At 49.5% G+C, this 23261-nt stretch overlaps 1 protein-coding gene across 1 annotated transcript in view; it reads left to right on the top strand.

Annotated features, from left to right (window-relative positions):
- LCP2 (lymphocyte cytosolic protein 2) overlaps positions 1–23261 on the top strand; it is a 45200-nt gene that overhangs the window by 8214 nt on the left and 13725 nt on the right. The window contains exons 3-13 of the mRNA XM_041750393.1: positions 1626–1672; positions 10238–10303; positions 10734–10765; positions 11377–11414; positions 14513–14708; positions 17323–17420; positions 19146–19212; positions 19316–19399; positions 22129–22154; positions 22268–22287; positions 22366–22473. Coding sequence (XP_041606327.1) covers positions 1626–1672; positions 10238–10303; positions 10734–10765; positions 11377–11414; positions 14513–14708; positions 17323–17420; positions 19146–19212; positions 19316–19399; positions 22129–22154; positions 22268–22287; positions 22366–22473 — 782 coding nt within the window. The remainder of the gene's footprint in view (positions 1–1625; positions 1673–10237; positions 10304–10733; positions 10766–11376; positions 11415–14512; positions 14709–17322; positions 17421–19145; positions 19213–19315; positions 19400–22128; positions 22155–22267; positions 22288–22365; positions 22474–23261) is intronic.

The following is a 23261-nucleotide window of genomic DNA, read 5'->3' as shown; positions in this document are numbered from 1 at the left end:
TTAAGACTCTCTTTCCCTCTCCCTCTCCCCCTTCTTCTCTCTCTCTCAAATAAATAAATCTTAGAGAGAGAGAGAGAGAGAGAGAGAGAGAGAGAGAGAAATCAAGAAACCCGACCAAAAGCCTGATTGTCTCAGGACTCAGAGCAAACCCCAGCACCAACCCTGCTGCCAGGTGTGCTAAAGGGGCAGGTGAGCCTGATAAACACATTGTTAAGGTACCCTACCTAGCCCCTGCACCTCTGGCCTCAGAGGGGACCATGCGCCCTCTTCCCTATGGAGAACCTGCCAGGCAGCTTCCAGCCCAGAGTGGGAGCAGAAGCAAAACTAACCTCTGAGAGCCAGCCAGACTCCAGCTCATTAATATTTATTATTTATTTTCACATATGTTACTCACATAAAATTTATTATTCACAGAGGGTGTGTCAAGCGCAGAGCCAAACACAGGACACACATCATCTCGTTCAGTGCTCACAAGCCCTGAAAGGTGGCCTTTGTTAGTATTCTGATTCCTATTTTACAGATAAGGAAACAGAGGCTCAGAGAAGTAAGGGTATGCCCCAAATCAGAATGCTGCTAAGTGGATGAACCAAGATTCAAACCCAGCCTGTCTGACCCTAGAGCTTCCACTGTAACCCCTGTTTTCTAGCCTCAGAATGTCAATGGATCATTTTCTATGGCTCAGCATTAGTTCCGTGGAAAGTATGCTCACCCTCTTTTCTGTTTCTGGTATTGGCACCCTGCCTCTCCTTCTTTGAGCACCTTCTCTTCCCCTTGCCACCTTCTTCCCCTCCAGTAGGGTCCCCGGGTCCCTCAAAGGGATCAGATGTGGGAAGAGGGAAGTTTGCAAGAAGAAAATTAACCATGGATGCCACAGAGTAGGGCTCCAGCCCCAGCTCCATCACCTGCAAGCTGAAATTCCTTTAACATCCTAGAGCCTCAGCTTTCTCATCTGTAAAATGGGAACACTGATGGTTTCTAAATCACAGGATGATGTGAGGGCTAATCAGGGTGAGAGTAAGACAGAGCTCCAGAGTCAGTTCTTCACAGATATTTCTTTCTCCTTTCCCCCTCTCTGGTCCTTCAGGAAAGCCTCTTTATTGCATCCCCACATCTAGAGAACACTACCAATAGCCCTGCTGAGAGAGGCTTTGGGGTGTGATGGTGGTATAAGGGCCCCGACCCCTTCTTCAGGCTGGCTTCTCACAGCTTCTCCATATGGAAACTGAGAGGGACCCTGAAGTCTGGGGTAAGAGCTTAGGAAGGAGTCATAGCATGACCAAATTCGGCCCACGAAACAAAACAAGTTGTTTGGTTCTACAATTTAGCTCTCATAGTGTTTGTGTGTTTGCTTAACTTAAAATTATTTGTCAATGCTTCAAACTCAGGCAATTTCACATAAAATCCAGACTTGGGGATTCCCTTTGGAAAAAAGTGTATCTGGCAACACCAGTCCCACAGGCGTTTTATGCAACATATAGAAGGTGTCGCTTTGCTTTGGGTAGGTGGGGGAGGTATATGCTTTGGGTTGCTGTGGTCCTGGCTACTCCCTGTTTCTCACTTTCTCTACTCACCTGGCCCAGGGCCCTTCCTGTGGATTGTAACCTGCCCATGTGTCTTCATTTCAGAACTTGACAGAAAATGACATCCAGAAGTTTCCTAAGCTCCGGGTACCGTAAGTACTGCCCCTGATTCCTTGTTTGGGGAAACAGAGGTCGGGGTGGGAAGTAATCCAGGGAGAGCTGAGCCCCTCACTCTGTCACTGCTGGTTTACACTAGGAAAGTGAGCAGGAAGGGTAGAGGCAAGGGCAAGGGATGGGAAAGAGATGTGTCATGATACATGGAGAAAAAGAACTAACGGATCCAGCCCAGCTGGTGTGTTGGCTGCTCTTGCCAAAGACAAGCCTGATTGGGGACCGTGTTTTCATTTCCTCTCTCCCAGTGGGGAGACTTGGGCACCAGAGTCATGAGACCTGTTTCATGACGGTGTCATCACCAGAACAGTGATTGCTTAAGCTTTCTAGACCTCAGTTTCCAACTTAGTAAATGACAGAGTTGGACTAGATGAAGAATGACAATGGACATCATTTTGGCTGTCAATACCAATTGCTTGAATGGCTTCCAGGGGCACAGTCTTAAGAATCCTGAGGAAGGGAAGTGGGATGTAATGACTGAAGTACACCCCACATGGGTGCTGAAATGAGATGCATTGTGCACCTCTTACCATGTGTTTTCATTCCTCTAGGAAATGTCTCACATACTCAAAAGCTTACCAGAGCCAGGCAGGTGATGTAAATATGTAAAATGTGCCAGGTCAAAAAATATGAAGTCCTATCAATTTCTCTTTCATTTTACCACCTTTGGATAGACTATGAAGAAATATTTCTCTACTCTAAGAAAAATAATAGTACAAGTATGATGATAAAAGAGGTCATCAACACAAAGCCTCATTGTTGTTGAAAAAATAGGGGTCATGGAGACTGTGGCAAATCAGAATGATGATTTGTATCTGAAGAGAGCTCCAGTCCATATGGACCCAATGATGCCCAATCTTTGAAATTATCAAGTCACTAGAACTACCAGTTTTATGTAATATATTCTTCATATACATAATAATAAGTATGTAATAGAATATATTTTTGTGTATATGTATATACATATATATACCTGGTTCTTGAGAGCATTTGGGTTTGCATCTTTTGGTCCCCATACAATAGTAATACTTCATTCATTTAAGGAACTGCTACTAGATGCCAATATAATGTGTCAGGCCTTTGTTACTTATGCTGCAGCCATAAGGAACAGATTCCCTACCTCAGGACACTCACATTCTAGAGGGAGGGTCAGAAATACTAAACAATCATACTACGATTACGATGGCACATGCAGGTACATGTTCCTCGGGAGTATGAAAGGAAGAGTCAACTTTGGCAACAATACCAACAATGGCATTCAGGGAAGACTTTGGGGAGGCAAGGAGGCTAAGTTGGATTTTGACATATACCAGAAATGGTCAGATAAAGAATGGGTTGAAGGACATTCTGGGAATATGTTGCAAAAGCATGGACACCAGGGAGTTTAATGAAACTGCAAGTGGGTCAGAACAGCTGGGGCACACACAGAACAAAGAGGCCGCAGTAACTGGTCACGGATGAGAAGGATCCTGTGAGCTGTCCTAAGGAGTCTGAGAAGGGTGGGGAGGTGAGGGCAGAAGGGAGCACACAGAGGTAAAACTGGTGTATTGGCTTTCTCCAGGGCAGTGTAAAAGACAGCAGGGTGGGGGGCCCAGCTGCAAGCAGGGATACAAGCTAGGGGGTAATGGGCATGACCCTGCTAATTGAGTAGGAGCCTCAGGGAGGGCCTTGGCCCTGCACAGGCAGGGTGAGGGGATTTAATCAGAGCAGTGGAAGAAAAGAGATAAGGAAGGCACTTTCAGCTCGGAAGATTCTGTTTTATCTTAGGGCTGAGCTCACTTGCTGTCTGGAGCTATGCTTGAGTGTCTGAAGAAGGAGGAAGGTGAGACATGGTTGCTAGTGTGGAAGGCAGACTGTAAACACTCATGTTGTGGCTGTGGTAGAGGTGGGGCATTTCTTTAGCCTCCAATGCACGCATGTGTGCTCCAGGCAAGCTAGGAACCTGCCCATGGAACACGGAGGTGAATGGGGAGTGCTGGGGTAGGCGTCTAGAGAAGGTCCTGGCTGCCTTGATTAGGAAACTCTACGGGTTACTGTCCTTCTTGACAGACATAATAACCGGTCCCAGCTCTATTTATAGAGAACTCTGTGCCTGGGATGAGTCCGTAGTCCACTCCCAGTTTCCCAGTCTATAAAATAAAGGAATATGACCATGGGGGCTCCCTCTTCTAAAGGTTATAATTTTAGGTATGAACAGGCAGACAGAAGAGCTTAGTGAGTAAAAGTGTAGGCTCTGAGGTCAGACTACTTGAGACCCAATTCTTCCATTCACTAGCTATGAATCTGTGGGCAAGTTATCTAGGTTCCTCAAGCCTCAGCTTCCTCATCTGTAAAATGGAGATCTGTAATAGGAGAACCAACCTCAGGGAGTTAGCAGGAAGGTTAGAGAAGATGATGGGGGAAATAATAGTAGGCACTGAACTAGTGTTAGCTGTTTCCATTACTTTACACAAAATCTCAATGAACATAGTACTAAGTTTTTATTAATCATGCTACGCTGTCAAAGGGGGGATTGAAGACTTAAAAGGCATGGGTTTTGGAACAAGAGAGAGCCAAGTTCTAAAGCAAGCCCTGCCTCCCACCAGCCATGGGACCTTGGGAAAGTCCCATCGATCCTCTGAGCCTGTGTCCTCACCTATTTTTAGGGAAAAGAACTAGATCTTGGGAATGCTGGATTTTAAAGGAGGCAGCCCACATAAGCTGCTTGGTATTGTATAGATATTCAATTGTATAGGATTGTTCTGTTCCCTTGTACATAGGTTCATTTGCCATCATCATTACCCTAAAGGGCTATGGGAAATAAACTGTGTTTATGTACAGCAGACCAAAACAAGATTACACTCCTCTGAATATCTTGATTTTCTTTCCCCATGCTTAAAAAAAAAAAATCTCTATTAAGTAGATTTGTAAGAAGGCAGATTCTGGTGAGGAAGGCTTTGTCTGCAGATATAGCTACTCCCTCAGACAGTTTCTCCCAGAGACACCCCAAATACTGAAATGGAGGAGAGTTTCTAAATAAAATAACAAAGCAGGGCAGCCCTGGTGGCTCAGCGGTTTAGCACTGCCTTCAGCCTGGGGTGTGATCCTGGGGTCCCAGGATCGAGTCCTGCATCGGGCTCCCTGCATGGAGCCTGCTTCTCCTTCTGCCTGTGTCTCTGTCTCTCTCTCTGTGTCTGTCATGAATAAATAAATAAAATCTTTAATAAAAAAATAAAAAATAAAACACAAAGCCTCCTATATAGGGAGGGGCTTAAAATCCATGGTATAGCTGAGCCTTATCTGGCTAAATTGGAATACAATAGAATACATGTTAAAATATACGTCAAAATCTGCTGATGCCTAATTGGAGCTTATTTTAAAAATGTGATGAGTTTTGTATTTAAATCCATAGTGTAACTTAAAAAAATAAGAAGGGAGTGATGCGGTGGTGGTGTAGCCAATAGATAGTTGTTGGATGGGTCTATATCATGAGTTCCCATTGCACCCATTACCGAGAGTGGAATTGGGCTAGGAAAAGCTAACTCCTATCAGAGAGGGGATGCAGTAATATCTGGTTATTCGTCAATCCTCCTGCGAAAGCTGCAGGCCTTCTAACAGCAGAGTCAGTCTACCTGAGAAATAGTAGGGAAAAAAGGAGGAAGTGAGGACAAAGGGAGGGACCCAGAGATAAGTGGGCCTTTCCCAGGCCCCTCAAAAAAATGTGACCATACCTTCCCACAGAATTACTACAGTGACAGATCTGTCTCCACTTTCTCCCATTCATGGGCTAATCTCTGTCCAGGGAGCCAGTCCTCCCCACAGGGGAAGTGCTTCCTCTCAACTGACAGCCACTCCTTCTCCCCCAAAGTAAGTCCTGAAAACTTGACTTCCCAACTCAGTTCCATATTGAACTTGCTCAAGTGGCCCTCGACAAAGCCCTCTCTCAGTGCCTTGCTTCTTTGGTGGTAAAAATGGGAACAATCTGCCTACCACAGAATAAGTGTGAAGTGCCAATAAAATATTAGATATTAAAATTATAGGGGGTGGTATAAAGCTGAGGAGCAGGGAGACCATGCTAGGCCTTCCCACTTGTGGTTCTCCCCTGAAGCCTGTGATGATGGTGAAAGGCACCTCCCTGAGTCCCAAGACCCACCCCTGGCTTCTCATGTCATAAGGACAGAACTTCTGCAGGCCTGGCTCTTGGGTCAAACCCTGTGCTCCTTTAAAGAAGGATGGAATCTATTTGCAGTGACATGGATGGAGCTAGAGGACATTTTGCTAAGTGAAATAAGTCAGAGGAAGACAAATGCCACATGATTTTACTCATATGTGGAATTTAAGAAACAAAACTGGTAAGCATAGGGGAAGTGAAGGAAAAATGAAATAAGATGAAAACAGAGAGAGAGACAAACCATAAGAGACTCTCAATCAGAGGAAACAAATTGAGGGCTGCTGGAGGAGGGTGTGGGGTCACTGGGCCTGGGCATTGAGGAGGGCATGTGATGTCATGAGCACTGGGTGTTGTATGCAACTGACGAATCATTGATGTCTACCTCTGAAACTGGTAATACACTGTATGTGAACTTGAATTTCAATAAAATCTAAAACAATAAAAAAATTAAAAATAAAGAAAGATGAAACGCAGAGCAAGAGCCAGAGGCAGTGTGACAATGTGTGCTGGGTGCGGGTGGAAGGACTGAGATGGGGACAGAGGACTGGCGGGCAGTGAGGCAGACTGAGAGCTGGAGGGGTGTGCTGCAGGAGAGCACAGGGCCGACTTCACCTGAACCTTCTGGGTCTGGGAAGGTGGTGTCCTGGGAGGGAGCAGCGTGCCCTCTGAAATCCAAGTCCAGGGAATAAGGCTCCCACCGAGGGATGCTGGGAGAGGGAGAGAGGGAAAGCTGTCTAAGGCTCTTACTGAGAGCTCTGGTGAGAAATCTGTGCACACTGTAACACGAACACGTGCGACAATGTGGGCACCAGAGAGATGCCTCCTGAGTGACCTACTCTTTCGGTGTGCTAAGGGCTCTGGTACGTCCTCTCCCACTTCCTTCTGCCCTGGCCGTCCCTTCTCTCTCCCTTCCCTCCTTTCTGCTGGCCTTTCTTTGTATGCTTTCTTTCTTACTTCTCTGTGACCAGCAAAGTTGATTTCAAAACCCAGAGTGGACCTCCACTTGCTCTTGGTAAAGCACAAGAGACCGACGAAAAGGAGGCCGTGTCCTCCTCCCCCATCTCCTCCCCCTCCTTCTCCCCCATCTCCTCCTCCCCCATCATCTCCTCTTTCATCTTCTCCTCCTCCTCCCCCATCTCCTCTCCCTCCTCTTCCCCATCTAGACATCCCTTCCTCCCCCCTCCTCCTCCCCCAACTATTCCCCCACCTCCCCCTCTCCTCCCCCTCCATCTTTTCCTCCTCCCCCATCTCCTCACTCTCTTCCCCCTCCTCCTCTCCTTATCCTCCTTCCTCCTTCAAATTAAAAAAAAAAAAAATTCCAAGAATAGCAAGAAAAAAAAGATTGATTTCATAAAATTTACAGACTATAGGAATCACCAGGAAATTGGTTGGTGTCACTGCTCCCGGGCCTCACTCAGCCCTGTAGGTTCTGACGGGTGAAGTCTACAGTGAGCCTGGTAATCTGTTTGTAACAGGTGTACCCAGTGTAATTCCAAAGTCAGGCTGGTCAGGGATTCCCTCACCAGGGCTAACTCTCTTAATTTGCTGGTGAAGAATTTGAGCCTCGGGAGGACAAGTGCCTTGCTGGAGGTCATGCAGCAGGCAAGGCTTATGGGGCAGGATGCTGCAGTCAGACTCAGGACAAGGACCCATAGTCTGTGCCTCCTAACATCACCAGGAAAGTCCTGTGGCTGAGAAATCAAAGCCTGGCTGCCGTCACGTAGCAGGCAAGGGATGCAACCGCCCTTGGAACCATCTTGCTGCAATGGCCTGACTTCCTGTCAGAGGTTCAGCCCCAATTTGGAGGCCAGCTTATCCCTAAAACAAGACGACGCAGAGAGGATTATGTCTACATGCTGCCCAGTCCCGGTGCTGAGTGAGGCCTGGGGTTTGCGGGGAGGAGGAGGAATGAGTCACCTCCGGCCGCTCACCGTCACTTGGTTCCCTGCGGGTGTGAGAGTGGGGGACTTTGAAGGTTCGCACACAGAGGCAGCAACCAGCTCTTTGCCTGGCCCACGGGCCCTGCCACCTGCCACCGGCCCACTCCCCCTCAGCAGTGGTCACAGCTGGCTCAGAAGGTGTTCTCAGAGGGCTGCCCAGACAGGAGGGCCCCGGGAGCCCCTGTTTTGCTGGCCTGGTGGGCCCGCTCTGCATTCTGTTGCCTCGTTGCTGCTCTTCTGTCAGGGCCTGCGGTTTGACATTTCCTTCCTTCGCCAGTTAGAGCCCCGAAGGCCTCCAGCCTGGCTGCTAAAGATACTGGTGAGAAGAGACACCGCAGAGAGCCGGAGGTCTTTCGGGATCAAAGCGGCGTGAGCCGGGCAGAGCAGCCACGCTCTTTGGGAGGGGCACCTTGAGGGGCGCCCGGCCCCACCTTCCTCAGCTCCTTGCTGCCCGGTCATCTGGGTGCCGATGCCTGCTGGTTTTCAATTGCAACTGCGCCCTGCCCTACCCGGCGTCCCTGTCCTGCACCCAGCCCCACCCCCATTGCCTGTATATATACACAACACTTACCTAGAATTTCACTTCCCTAAATGTTCAGCGTTTGTCTGTCTTTCCACGGGCATGTTAAGCTCCTTGAGATCCGGGACCTTTGCTTTGTTCCTCGAGGCGTCCTGAGCTCTCAGCAGAGTTCCTGGCGCTTTGAGGGCCCTTCCCGCATACTGTTAGGTGAAGCATGCCTGCTTCGGCCACCACTGCTGCCAGATGTGGCCGGGATGCCCACGCCAGCAGGGTTCCTTTGGTGCCTCTGGAGGATGTCAGGGGCAGGGAGGAGAGGGACTCCCAACAGCTTCTCAAAATGATTGCTTAAAGGAAACAAAAGATGTGTGTCACAAGCGCTCCAGTGGCGGTGTGCTCAAGAGGTCACCGCAAAGTCCCCACTCCCTCTTTAAAGCATCTCCTCCCCAGGTCTGGGCGGTGTGAAATCCTAGCAGCGACATTACAATGGAGGACGAAGACTTGCCCTCTTTCCTGCTCGGTCCCCTGAAGTCCCCAGGGTGTTTATAAAATGTATCCTGTCATTTGATTGACGGAGAAGGGCTCAGAGCATCAGTTCCCTGAGACCATGGCAAAGTGGGGGCCGGGGGGTGGGAGCCTGGGGGAGTGATGAGGGAAGCAGGAGGTAGTGGATGCAAAGGGGCACCTTTGCTAACTTAGCAATTCTGTTTGAGGCCAGACTTGCCACCTTGAGATGGTCACTCAGCTGCAGGAATGTTGATCGTGGCTCATTCTCAGATGCGCCACAGGCTCAATTGCATCGGCTCCTGGGGAGCTTGAGGCATAGAGGAAATTAACACGAGGCTATGGTAGGTTGAAAAGATGCTGCCCTGGAAATCGGGGAGCCTGGCTTCAGGGGCGGGTGTGTTTTGTGGGGAGGGAGGGCTTCATCACTAAACTGCTCTGTGAACCTCTGTGGCCTCACCTATAAACTGACCTTGGGTTAGATCATCTTTGAGGCTCCTCCTAGCTGCCTCCAAATCTCTAGGGAATACTGAGCCTGTTTACTAACGAGGGTTTCCTTGGTTTCAGCAGCGGGTGCTAAGGGAGGCTGGAATCTCCTGTCCCGGAGACTTGAGAGACCCCGTGGATTGGACTCTTACTGCTGGATGTGCCTGAGCTGCAGTCCTGTTTGTGAAGGCCCTCCCTGTTGTGGGGTTTGAGGATTTGCTAGCTCACAGCACTCGAGGACTAAGAGCATCTCCAAGGGTCCTGGCCAAGGTTGGCCTCAGGACACGGGTGAACCGGGGAGTCTCCCACTCTGCCGGGTGTGCCCTGATTGGGAATGCTTCTCCAGAGTTTATAAAAAATCCATGTCACCGAGGAGGAGGCACGGGGGAAGTGGGGGCGGAACAGGAGGGAGATGAAAGGAGATACAGGCCAAAGAACAGCTCACCAGAGATCCCGTCAAGCTCTGCAATGAGCAGCTGATTCCTCCAGGTTTCAGAGGTGGTCCGAGGGTTCCTGGAAGCCTGACATCACCACAGGAATGTTAAAGCAAGAGTCAGGGGACCTAAGCCCCAAGAGCAGTAAGACAATAAAATACACAGTGGCTGTATCAAGGTTGTAAGGCTACAGAATTTCTGAGAAGGGGAGCCAGGTGAGAGCTGGCAGGTCTTCACAGAGGGTCTATGAGCTTCACTGAGGAGGCTGAGCCAGCACAGAGGGCCTGCTGGGCAGGAGCAGGGGACCGGAGAGGGGATGAAGGCAGCAACTGCTCGGGGGAAGTGAGGAGCAGACGCCCAGTGGAGAGGACTGGCTGGAGGCCAGACAAGGAGGCTGGCCAAGGTTGGCCTGGATGTCCGATGTTACGCAGATCAGGGAATTCCAGGACTAATGGGAGAGTTGGACTGGGAGAGAGATGATGGTTTTGTCACCTTACCTGTCCTTTATCTTGTAGGATTCTCAGTAAGTTAAGTCAAGAAATCAACAAGAATGAAGAGAGAAGGAGCATTTTCACACGCAAGTGAGTAGGGAATCCAAGAGCCCAGTGACACTGTAATAAGACCCAGAGAATTTTCAAATCCAAGCGAGAGGCGCAGGACTGCTTTTGCCTCCATTTTCGACCTACAGCACTCCTTCAGGCCCAGGGTCCTGAAGCTGGTGCCAAGGAGGGAATTGGGAGCTCCTTTTCTTTGCCCTTCATCCTGCTTGTTGGCCTATGACTTCAGGGGAACTTCCCCCAAAGATTCAGGCAGTCATGAGCTCCCAGTTACACAACCAATGTGACTCTGATAGGTTCTAGAATTTGGGGGCAGCCTGGCTCAGGTTGCTGAGCAGTCCTGGGACGTGAGACAACCCCCTCTGGGGGGCTCCTCCCTCAGGATGGCATTGAGGAAAGAGGGAGGTACTCCTAAGCCAGTATACCACTAATGCAATGCTGTTTGCCTTTGCAGACCCCAAGTCCCACGGTTTCCTGAAGAGACAGGTAAAGGTGTCAGGGGTGAGAGTGATTGCTTTAGGAGGTGACAGGCAATTCGGTTCTTCTGTCTGCCGATTCCTGGGCCTCCTGAGGTATTGTGCAGGTGACCTTATTCATTTGCCTGTCAGATAGTTCTCTCCCAGAAAGAGGTTCGGGTCCAAGGTGAGAGCAGGAGAAATGGTACCATGCCGGGCACCTGATTTATGCCCCCTGCTCAGCTGGGAGCCTCTATAGATCTGAAATGACGAACTCTGTGGGGAATCCTGGGAGGATCCAGGCTTTGACTGAGCAGCTGAGTCAAGCCAGTGTCCCTCCATCTGGATCTTTAAAGCTTTAAAGAAGCTTTAGGGGTAGGTCCCCAGTGTCTGTGTATTTTAAAGCCCTCTTGGGTGACTGTTCTGTGGGGAAAGGTTGAGATCCACTCCTGCCTCCTGGTAGAATGAGCTGCTCAGGTGGAAATTCTAGAGCTGATACTAAAGCAGCCCCCAGATATGAGGAAGGTAGGATGAGGGCCTAGGATGGGCAGTGGCGTGAGAGCACATCAGATGGGATGCTGCTTTGACTTTCCCTCTAGAGGCTTCTTTTGGTACTGATAATGGTGTTATCTTCTTCCACAGAAAGCCATGAAGAAGACAATGGGGGCTGGTCATCCTTTGTGAGTATGGTGTGGGCTCTTCTTCTACCCTTACAGCAGTTTGCAGAGCACCTTTGTAATGAGGAACTAGCATGATGCCAAAAGGAGCAAGGCCTCTAACAAGATGCCAGTATACCCCCTCAGGGTGCCATGAAATAGGTTCTCTAAATGTCAGATAGTAAATATTTCCAGTTTTGCCATCCATTCCAGCCTCCAGCTCTTCTACTCACCTCTGCTTTTATAGCACAAAAGCAACCATAGATGATAGCTGAACAATTGCGCTTGGCTGTATGCCAATAAACCTTTGTTTACAAAAACAGCTGGTGGGCTGGACTTGGCCCATGGGCTGTAGTTTGCAGATCACACCATTATTCACTATTATCACCCCCACAGCAGGGCCTTCCCAAACTCCCTCCCTAGATGGTACACAGGAAAGTAGCTTAAAAGAGCTTGTCTTTTTTTTTTTTTAAGATTTTATTTATTTATTCATGAGAGACACACAGAGAGAGACAGAGGCAGAGACACAGGCAGAGGGAGAAGCAGGCTCCATACAGGAAGTCCTATGTGGGATTCGATCCCGCGTCTCCAGGATCACCCCCTGGACCAAAAGTGGCGCTAAACCGCTGAGCCACCCAGAGATCCCCAAAAGAGCTTGTCTTATAGATCTAAGTTCCCACTGCTGACACAGAGGGAGAGAGATTTCAGAATCAACTATTCACCCTAAAAAGACCTCAGGGACGGTCTAGTCCAATTGGGTTTTATGTTTGAGGGGTTCATAGTGAGCCCTTTGAGAGTCTGATGGACTCTGGATGTCCTCTCCCCAGAAGACTGTGTTCAGGGTTACTGTGCATGAAGCTGGACTCTGGCTAGGTGCTCAATTATGGCTCACAGCCCAGTGTGTTCATTTTACAGATGAAGCAGCTGAGCCCTGGGGAGAATGGGACCTTCAAAGAGCCACACAGCTAGTTAGGGGCAAGCCTGGGACCCAGGTGGCCTGATCCTCAGTCTAGTGGTCCTTCTGGTGAGCAGCTGCCTCAGTGCCTTTAGGAAACAGGGAGAACATCCCTTGTCCTATTGGGATTCTGGCAAAAGGAAGCAATGCATTTGAAAAATGCTAGTTATGTCTGTGCTTTCTATAAAAAGACAAAGGAATTGGACAGATTTGTTTTGTGCAAAAGGGAAAATAGACCAGAGGTTCCCCCACACTGTGTACAGTTTTGCCCAGAAGCTGCATCTTTGCCACTGCTGGCCACGTGGCTTCTTCTGTGTGGGAGCCCAGCCTGAGGCTGGTGTCCTTCCCTCTCTCGATGAACAAACTGAACACAGGCTACCCATTAGCCACTGCCTCAAACGCTCATGGATTTCACTGCATGTCCAGCCCTGCACAGGGCGCTAGATGGGCTGGGGTGGAGATAAGGAATCCAACCCTGTGAGCATTTTATAGCATAGATATCACATCCACACAGCAGAATGTGATTTGAAACAAATAGATGCATGCAAATTTAGGAGCCAAATCATTGGGGAAACCCACTGTTCTAGAAGTGGAGAGGAAAGGTCTGCTGTTGAGGAAAGTGTTCAGGGTAAAGGCTGGTAGAAAGTGGGAGCAACAGGGCTGGGGTGTGTAGGCTGAGACCATCTAGGGATTCCTCTCTCTTGTCAGTGGCAGCCCCCTCCCTGGAGAGGGGTGGAGGCCACTGTTCTCAAGACCCCTGACTCAGGGGTTCCCTCCCCTGCTCTCAAGTTATAGGAACACAGAAGACACGATGAAGTCTTTCTCAGAGTTTAGGAAGACATTCAACCTCCCTTTGCCTTCCAATATTAAAAATATATATATTCCTCAAATCCAACATGAACACAGGAATGTTTCAATTGAACAACTTAGTCTTTCTTAAGTCACCTAGCAAAGCTATGAGGGTTTCTAGGCTATTGGTACACACCTTTCCTCATCAAGATGCAACTCCCATTGCTTCTTTTCATACTGCTGTTGACTGTAGAGAACTGCCCCGGGCCCATTTATTACCCACCCAACTTTGTCATCAGAAGGATAAGGCACTTGCCACACAGTGGCCGATGGTGCCACCCCTCCTTGGGAAATCATTATTATGACTGACCCCTTTCATAAGTTGCCTCAAAGGCAATCACTCAATCCCCAGGGTGCGCTTTCCCTGAGGCCCACAGAGAAGCACACGTAAAATACAACACAAAATTTAAAATTTAGAAAGAGAGTCCCTTCCAAAAGAAAGCAGCTTTAGGGAGATCCCTGGGTGGCTCTGGGGTTTAGCGCCTGCCTTCAGCCCAGGGCGTGGTCCTGGGGACCCCCCTGAGGCCGGGGATCAAGTCCACACTGGGCTCCTTGCATGGAGCCTGCTTCTCCTTCTGCCGGTGTCTCTGCCTCTCTCTCTCTCTCTCTCTCTCTCTCTCTCTCTCTCTGTCTCTTATGAATAAATAAATAAAATCTTTAGAAAAAAAAAAAAGAAAGCAGCTTTAAACTCAGTGTCAGATGTGACGAATAATAAGCTGTTGTTTCTATACACTCAGCCCTCAGCCCACAGAATCGCACAGCCCTGACTCTCCCCTCTCAGACAATTTCATCTGCCTTCTAATTAATAGGCTTTGGTTATCTGGTTTCCCCATTAGCATGGCCTTCAACACTGCATGAGGTTATGATGAGAAGAATGTTTTGAGCTCAGGCATACTAAGAACAGAACTGACAATGAACTAGTGGCATCCCAGATGCTCCAGGCACTTAGTTTCTCTCTTCGTGATTCCTGGAATAAAAAAAACACATTTACTCACAACAGCGCTGGTTCTCCTCACCCCTCTATTCCAGTGTCCTCCTCATTTCGTGTGCTTTTCTCTCTTGTGCAAAAAGGGGTGGAGGAAAATGCCTTGTGTTCTAAAGGACTGGATGGAGGGCCCACGTCCACAACTCGCTGGCCTTGTGATAATGCATTCCCCAACCTCAGTGTCCTCATAAATAAAATGGGAGTGATGATCCCGGTGCTGCTGCCCCCCACACCAGCACTGTTGGGAGGTTTGGCAGAGAGAAAATCGATGCAGGCACAAGGGTACCACAGAAGGCTCTACAAACCGGTCTGTCTCCATCACTGTGTTGGCAGGAGGATGACTACGAGAGCCCCACTGACGATCAGGACGGGGAGGACAATGATGACTACGAGTCCCCCAACGAGGAGGAAGAGGCACCAGTGGAAGACGATGCAGATTACGAGCCGCCACCCTCCAACGATGAGGAGGCCCTACAGAGCTCCATCCTGCCTGCCAAGCCCTTCCCCAACTCCAACTCCACCTACATCGGTAAGGCCCTGCAGCCCACACACCAGCACTGCTGCCCCACTGCCCCTCATGGGCCTGTGCCCACGCAGCGCAGAGCTTCCTTGCGGCCATGCGGCTTTGGACAGGTGCTCCCTCTCTCTGGGTCTCAGTTTCCTCATCTACGAAATAGGATAATAAAAATATAGACCACAGACGTTTTCTGGGAGGATGATAAATATTGCAGACAAATCATTGCCTGTGATGGCTGACACCGACACTGAACTACCACGTAAGGGTATTCGGCAATAATAATAACTCATTTCATGTATTACTTAGGTACTCAAGAGTACCTTCCCATTTCTCCCCATCTTTCCACCAACTCATAGTTATGTGGGACTTCTACCCACAAACGGCCACAATCAACATAACAATACTGAGGGGGTGTGACCGTAACTTCAAAATAATTTTTTATACTTTATTTAAGATTTTTACTGTCAATCTGTTCCTATCAGCCTGTGTCTCCTTCATTCATTCATTTATCCATTCAACAAAAATGACTGGTCTTCTATTGTGAGCCAGGCATCATTCTAAATGCCAAAATTTGAAATTTGAAAGAATTTCAAAGAATTTGAAAGAATTTCAGGAAAGAAGATGTAGCCCCTGCCTCATGGGTCACACTGTAGGAGTGGTGGTGAAAGAAAACAGGCTCATGCACACTTGCACAGCAGAGTATAAGAGAGTCAGCTGGAAAGTTGACAATCTATACCATAAACAAATGGATACTATCCATCCTTTATGCTGTAGAACACTTTTGCCATGTTAAAGCCCTTTCACACTTTGTCAACATTTTGTTTTGTGTTTTTAAGCACAGTCTATGATATGGGGAGCAAGGATGATGCCGGTTTCATATACAGGGAAATGGAGGTCCAGAGAAGAAATCGATGATTAAATCAAGTGCCTTGTATGTGCCAGTTATGGAGACACAGAGTGAAGACAGTCCTCACCCCAAGACTTCATAGTCTAGTGGGTGAGGTAACATCAAATGCACACAGCACAAATGCCTTAATTAAACCATGATGCGTACTTAGGAAGACAAATGCGGGTGAGAAGGCTGGGACATATGCCTAGTCCAGGCTGCTTCACTTAAGATATGAGCTTTAAGTTGCAATTTCACAGATGAGTGGGAGTTGGCTGTGGAATTGGGGTAGATATGGAAAGTGAGGGTGGGTATTTTCAACGGTAGGAACAGTTGTGCAAAGGCTCTGGCTCTCAGGAGGACAGCATGTCAGAAGAGCTGAGAGCTGGCCAGTGTGGGTAGAGTGGCATCAGATTAGACCAGGCTTGCCCAAGTTCTGAGCCCCACTCCCTGTGGAAGAGCAGTACCTCTCCAAAGCTGGGATTGGGTCAGGCAACAGAGGCATGCTGGGCACAGAATGTGAGAGGCTCTCAGTCACTATCCTGGCCTGGTCTCTACCCCATCAAAGAGAAGGGACATCGCTAGCCTATCCACCTGGCCTTGGGATACTTCAGTGGTTCAGAATACTGAGTTTCTTTCAAAGCAAGTCCAAGTAACCAGCTAAGAATGTGTGATTCCAGGGCCCCGGGCTGGCTGTGTCATGGAGACTGCGACTTCTGATCTCAGGGTTGTCAATTTGAGCCCCATGTTGGGAATAGAGATTAAAAATAAAATCTTACAAAAAAAAAAAAAATCCGGGATTCCCTAAGGGGAGTTGGTGACCAGCCCTTCCCTTTAAGGGAAGAGAGGAGCAAAAGGAGGAAGTGGGAAGGGGAGGTCAGCCCCAGAGCATTTGTGAGGGGAAGGAAGGGGACCCAGTACAGAAGCCAGGAGAGCAGACCTAACCCTGTGGGGGCACCTGGGTGTGCCTGTGAGAGTGTCTGAGACCTGGGTGGGCCTTGGGCTGGTGGGGGGCTGGCAGGGGGACTGGCGGGGGGCTGGCAGGGGTGCTGACAGGGGGCTGGTGGGGGGCTGATGGGCTGGTGGGGGGCTGGCGGGGGGGCTGGCGGGGGTGCTGATGGGGGGCTGGTGGGGGGCTGGCGGGGGGGCTGGCGGGGGGGCTGATGGGGGGCTGGTGGGGGGGCTTGTAGGGGGCTGGCGGGGGGGCTGATGGGGGCTGGCGGGGGGCTGGTGGGGGGCTGATGGGGGGCTGGTGGGGGGGCTGGCGGGGGGGCTGGCGGGGGGGCTGATGGGGGGCTGGTGGGGGGGCTTGTAGGGGGCTGGCGGGGGGGCTGATGGGGGCTGGCGGGGGGCTGGTGGGGGGCTGATGGGGGGCTGGTGGGGGGCTGGCGGGGGGGGGGCTGGCGGGGGGGCTGGTGGGGGGCTGATGGGGGGCTGATGGGGGGCTGGTGGGGGGCTGGCGGGGGGGCTGGCGGGGGGGCTGGCGGGGGGGCTGGTGGGGGCTTGTAGGGGGCTGGCGGGGGGGCTGATGGGGGGCTGGTGGGGGGCTGGCAGGGGGGCTGGCGGGGGGGCTGATGGGGGGCTGGTGGGGGGGCTGGCGGGGGGCTGATGGGGGCTGGCGGGGGGCTGCGGGATGGGGCGCCCCCGCCTCCCCGCAGCGCAGAGGTGCTCGGAGCCCCCGGCCGTGGTGGGGCATGTCTGCTTTCATTTCACTGCCCTCCTGCCCTTGCCCTTCCGCAGACCGGCCCCCGTCCAGCAAAGTCCCGCAGCAGCCGCCCGTGCCCCCGCAGAGGCCGATGCCGGGGCTCCCTCCTCCGCCCGCCGCCCGGAGTCACGCGGTAGGCCCCCTCGCCTTCCTCCCCGGGGCTAGGTGCGCTCGGGTCCCTCCTCTGCCAGAGACAAGACTGTAGGGAGCTCACCCGGTGCCGACTAGCGAGCGATCACAGACAGGCTGCGAACATGCAGCCCGGCACCGGCAGTGGGGCCTGGGGGGTGAGACCCTAGTGGCTCTTGTCCATATCGTAGTGCATGTCATCATCGGCATTTTCTTTTTACCCAAAACAAAACTTTTTAAAGAGTTTATTTATTTAATCACGAGAAAGAGAGAGACAGAGGCAGGGAGGAGCCCCCTGTGGCACTTGATGCCGGGACCCCAGGATCACGCCCTGAGCCAAAAGCAGGTGCTAAACCGCTGAGCCACGCAGGCATCCCTTACCCAAAACAATTTAAGCCACTTCAATAATGAGGTTGTGCTATTATCTCCCTCCCCTTTGAAATTAATCAAAGCTTTGAAATAAACGGGTAAGTAAGTGGTAAGCTAAAGGTAAGTAAAGGGTCCCTATGGCCATGGCGTGGGTCGCGGGAGCACTTTCTCTCACCTGCAAGACGTGTGCCACCTGCCGGCCAGAGGCGGAAATGCCGCGGGCAGGTGGCTTGAGCCCCCAAGGCTCACAATGCAGTGAACCTAGAGGAGAGAGAGAGGCGGCGAACCCCCTTTTCTCTTTCTTCAAGCTTACAGTCTCAGGCCCTGTGGGTCCAATTAAGTACTCAGAGAGACCCCCAGAAGTTCAGGCTAATGTGCCATTGGCTGGAAACGTGTTCTTTTCATGAGGGGTCTGAGAGCTTTAACGGTGGTAGGCAAATGCCAGTGTCCAGGCCTAGAGGGAGAGAGAGAATGTGTTTTCCCCAAATCTCAAAATGAAGACCACCCCACAGTTGGGACCTTTCATCTAAGCATACGTGGCTTCCTCCTGCTTGTGCAGTTTTCTTGCAAAGAGGGGGGAGACTCATGGAGATGAATTGATGTACAAAAACATTCTGCTTTGAAATCTGAAGGCTTCCACCGCCACTACTGGGATGCAGAATTCACTCATTCAGTCAACAGACAGTTATTAGCTGCTACTGTGTGCTAAGCAGTGTTCTAGCTGCTGGGAATAGAGCACGAACAAGACAAATAAGGTCCTTGCTTTTACGAAGTTTCAATTTTGGTTAGGGAGAGGCAGATACTGAACAAATAAACAAATATATACACAAGACAATTTGAATAGTAATGTGTGATCAGGGAGACAGAAAACCCAGTAACTTGATGATGGGTGGGAAGGCAACATTGAGCTGGACAGAATGGGCCAGTTGTGGCAGGAGGTGGGGAAAGGACATTGTAGGCAGAGAGAAACACAAATACAGAGATGAGAAAGAGGCCATGGCATGAGCTTGAGATTTTGCAGGAACTGTAAGATGACATTTAGAGTGGGCACCCAGTGGACCCTGGAGAGAGGAGTCTAAGAAGGACTTGGAAAGATGGATACACAGCGAGTTCTTATTGTATTCCCTATGAGAGGGGCCATTCAAGGGCTTGGCAAGGGAGTGACATGCTCACTCCACTGCCATGCAGATAATACCTTGGATGAAAGAGTGTGGGATGGGGAGCTCAGGTAAGAGGTTACTGTCCAAGAGAGAAATGATGAGGAAAGTGAACAGTCAGGCTATTAGCGGCAATAAGGCCACTAGGACTTGTGGCTATATTCCAATGAGATGCTACTTAACTATGGATCTTTTTTAAACAGCCAGTCCCCCCGCCCCAGCCAAACCACGAAGAGCCTAGCAGAAGTAGAAACCATAAAACAGCAAAGCGTAAGTACAGGGGCTGCCTCCATTGCCCACCAGCGTACCTGTTCCTTTGGCGCCAGCCAACTGCTCTCTTCTTAAAATTGACTTCCGTCTTTTCCCCTTCCAGTCCCTGCTCCTTCCATAGACAGAAGCACGAAACCTCCCCTCGATCGTTCCTTGGCCCCATTTGACAGAGAGCCCTTCACACTAGGTTGGTATTACTCTATTTGATGCCAAGTAATCATGGCCAATATGTATGGGGTGCTCACAGCATGGTTTTCACGTGCACCACCCCGATCATAATGGTACTGTGATGTGGGACTATTAGAATCACCCTCATTTCACAGATGAGGCAACCAAGGCACAAAGAGATAACTTTCTCAGATCACTCAGCAACCCAGTGATGGGGGTAGAGCTCCTGCTGTTAGCCCTGTGCTGGGCCTGCTTCTTCACGGGTTCCACGTGCACACGTATCTCATTGTCCTCCTGAAGGATGGTGCAGTAGGCATCACAGTGCAGCGGGGCGGGGGGGAGGGGGCGGCGTCGCACAGGCAGAGACAGAGGCATGGGAGAGTGTTAAAGAAATTTTCTGATGTGCATATTCTCTGGGCATGGTCTCTGTTAAGTCTCCCCCCACATGGGAGAGTGTTGTCAGCTACCTTGGCTGCTACTTAGCAGCTTACTGACCACAGGGACCATATGTGTTCAGAGATGTCTCCTTACTTGTAAGGTGACTAGAAGAAGAAAATGCTTGATAAAGCTCCAAGTTTTGCTATTAAAATGTCAGGGTTGTTTATTGTTGCACATGTGCTATTGACCAAACTGTTTGTATCCTACAGTCCTTTTCCTCCAAAATTGGCCCAGAGTGTTGTTGGAGTATGGCTACCTCTATGTAAAGCTACTTTTGATTCAATTCTAAAATTTTCTGAGCACCCACTATGCGGCAAATAAATATTTTATCTACCAAAAACAATTTACTTATATTATCCTCACACCAACCCAATGAAAGGGGGTGTATTGTTACCCCCATTTTGCAGATAATGACACTGAGGTACAGAGAGGTTGGCTAACTTTCTCAAATTTGCATAACTCGGTGTAGGATTTGAATCCATGACTGACTTCACAGCCAGTGCTCTTTTCCACGACTACATCATGGGACAATCAGAGACCTTGGATTTTCCTTGCTATGGGGTAGGGAGTTTGGGAAAAGGAGCTGTGAACCTTGAAGGTTAAGGAGCCTCAAATCCTGGCCACACCCAACCTTCCTGACCTGCACTTGGAGCAAGGCAGTTAGGCTTTTGTGGCCTCGGATTCCTCTCTGTGTGCAATGAATTTCAGTTCTTAAGGCTCCTGCTTGGGGCTGTTTTCTACTGTACCACAGCTCCGATGACTCATGCAAAGGTCTGTCAGCTGGCTGTTTGAGCTCAGACTGGTCTGCTGCAGAGGGCTGTTCAAATTATGTCAAAATGAAGCCAGAGAGATTAAGTTCAGACCCCAGGCCTGCTTCCTACCGGAAGTCAAAGCATCCAGGAAAGTGGAATACTGGTATCAAATCCTTGAGAGTCACCTCCTGCACGAAAGTTTCTTTTTGATAGATTCTTTTATAAGAAAACTTTTTAAAGCCTTTCTTGACAATATGTACTCTTGATTACTTCTTTGTTCATGATGTTTTGAGAGGACTAGCCTCTTATGATGCTCGGACTCTTAACAGAGACCATGCCCAGAGAATATGCACAAATCAGAAAATTTCTTTAAAAAGAAAATCTACATAAGCCTAAGAATATAAATCTAAGTTTTCTTAGTAACCCTGTAAGGTAGGGTTCCATCTTAAGCTGAAGTTTTATGAGTAATAAACTTTTCTTATACCATGTCTCCCACTGGGCAGTGAGCTTTTCACGGTAGGATAAGATTCTTAGGACCTGTCACAGGCCTGGGTGTATATCATGCTGTGAAAATCATATCATCATTCACCTTGGGGTGTTAACTGCACAGAGGTATGAGAAGGAAGAAAAGGAAGAGGAAACATCTGGCCCCCATGGATCATGTACTTGACCCTGCATATAAATTGTTACCTGATCCTTACAACAAACCTATGCACTTTTAACCTATAAACTTCACTTTACAGGGGAGGAAATTGAGACTCAAAGACCTTAGATAATTTGCTCAAGGCATACAGGATTTGCTTATAGACCTAGTTGAATACAGTTAAGTGGTACTTCTTCCTGCACTGAAACCAAAGGGCATATCTACTCAAAGGGACTCCAGACAGAGTGAAAAATAAGTTGCTTTGAATGACTTTGCAGTGCAGAGTTCTCAGGTACACCTCGCATTTCTTTAGGGAGCCTTCATGTCATCTGTTCTAAGAAAAAAGTAAAAGGAAGAAAGAAATAAAACCCAACAAAAGTTAAGGCGGTATGACTGGCACCCCATCAGGAGTATCTCCTGAAATGCTCTCCCCCCACATCGAACATTTTTCCGGAGAGGAAGTGTAATACTTTATGTAATGTCCAATGTACCACGAGTCTGAAGGAAAATTAACCCCTCCGGGGCAAATGGGTTTATTTCAGATACAGGAATAAACTTAGGCTATCCACAGAACTTCTTAGTCCGTGAAAGACGCATGAAATCCCAAGTAGACATTAATCCTTCTTATCATCAGTTACATAAAATCAAACGTGGAAAAGAAGCATAGACTCTGGAATACTGTTTGTATGTACACAACTCTGTGTGGCCTCGGGCAAGTCACATAATTTCTCAGAGCCTGTAAAATTAGGTGCTCTAGATGGGCATCTTCCACATCCGCAGTCTGTGATTCTCCACGGCTTACACCGATCAGCCCCCTCACAGGGCTCGGGCTCAAGGTTTCATTAAGGGATCTTTGAATACCTCCTGCTTAGCTGATCAAGTATTCACGGCCTGCTTGCTGTTTGTCGTTTACAGGAAAGAAGCCTCCGTTTCCTGACAAGGTAAGCTGTTTCCCTGGTTTGTTATGTCTGTTATTTTTGTTTTATTTTGTGTCTTTTCTTTGTTCTTTGAAAAGTGCTGAGGACACTCACATCTCTTCTCCCCTGTCTTACAGCCCTCAGCCCCAGCGGGAAGGTAAGGTGCCCTGTTGCATCGGTGTGAGGGTGCAGGGTATATGCTGTATCTCACTCCTCCTTTCTCTCAACCCTGCAGGCCTCTCGGGGAGCATTTACCCAAGATGCAAAAGCCTCCTTTACCACCAGCCACAGAAAGGCATGACCGGGGTAGCCCCCTGCCAGGGAAGAAGCCACCTGTGCCCAGGTAACTGGCTTCTGTTGTGTGGGTTTGTCATTCAGAGCAGTGATGGCAACAACCTGCCCAGCAGTAGCCCACAAGGAACTACAAATCCCGGCTGCTCCTGGGGAGCAGCCGTTGGTGTTGCGGCTGTGGCTGGAGGAATTCTGGCTTCTCAAGTTGGATGCCAAATCCTGGGTCCTTTTGAAGATGATAGTGATGTAGCAAAGAAAGGAGTGGAGAGGGCAGCCCAGGGGTGGTGGTGGTGGTGGTGGTGGTGGTGGTGGTGGTAATGCTCAGCGGTTTAGCACACCTTCGGCCCAGGGCATGATTCTGGAGGCCAGGGATCGAGTCCCAGAGTCCCACGTTGGGCTCCCTGCGTGGAGCCTGTCTCTCTCTCTCTTTACTCCCTGTGTCGCTCATGAATAAATAAATTTTAAAAATCTTTAAAAAAAAAAAAAAGAAAGGAGTGGGGAGATGCTTCATTGGGAGGATGGGAATGGCTGCCGTCTGTGGAGAAGGCATCCTCAACCAGTGTTTTCCTTTCATCTCAGTACGTGGGAACGGTACCTGCCGCATCATTTTTCAAGTCAGGTAACAGAGAGGAAATAATTGGGGGAGGTATTTAGGGCAGTGTAAGTGTCTTCCTCACTGTCCAGCCACATTTTATAATGCAGAGTTCTGAAGTCCAATATTTCTAAAGTTACTGTAAGGTCTTTTGGGGCCTATTGTACCAAATGGCATAAATGTATCTGAGGTCCGTTTCCACCCTACTGCATGCTAAGGACACAGCCAAGGCTTCTGTTTTCCTCGTC

Source organism: Vulpes lagopus, chromosome 3 (assembly GCF_018345385.1).
Source record: "Vulpes lagopus strain Blue_001 chromosome 3, ASM1834538v1, whole genome shotgun sequence".
Taxonomy (NCBI): Eukaryota; Metazoa; Chordata; class Mammalia; order Carnivora; family Canidae; genus Vulpes; species Vulpes lagopus.
Note: the sequence above shows the minus strand (reverse complement) of the source record. Positions and strands in the feature narration are given on the sequence as shown.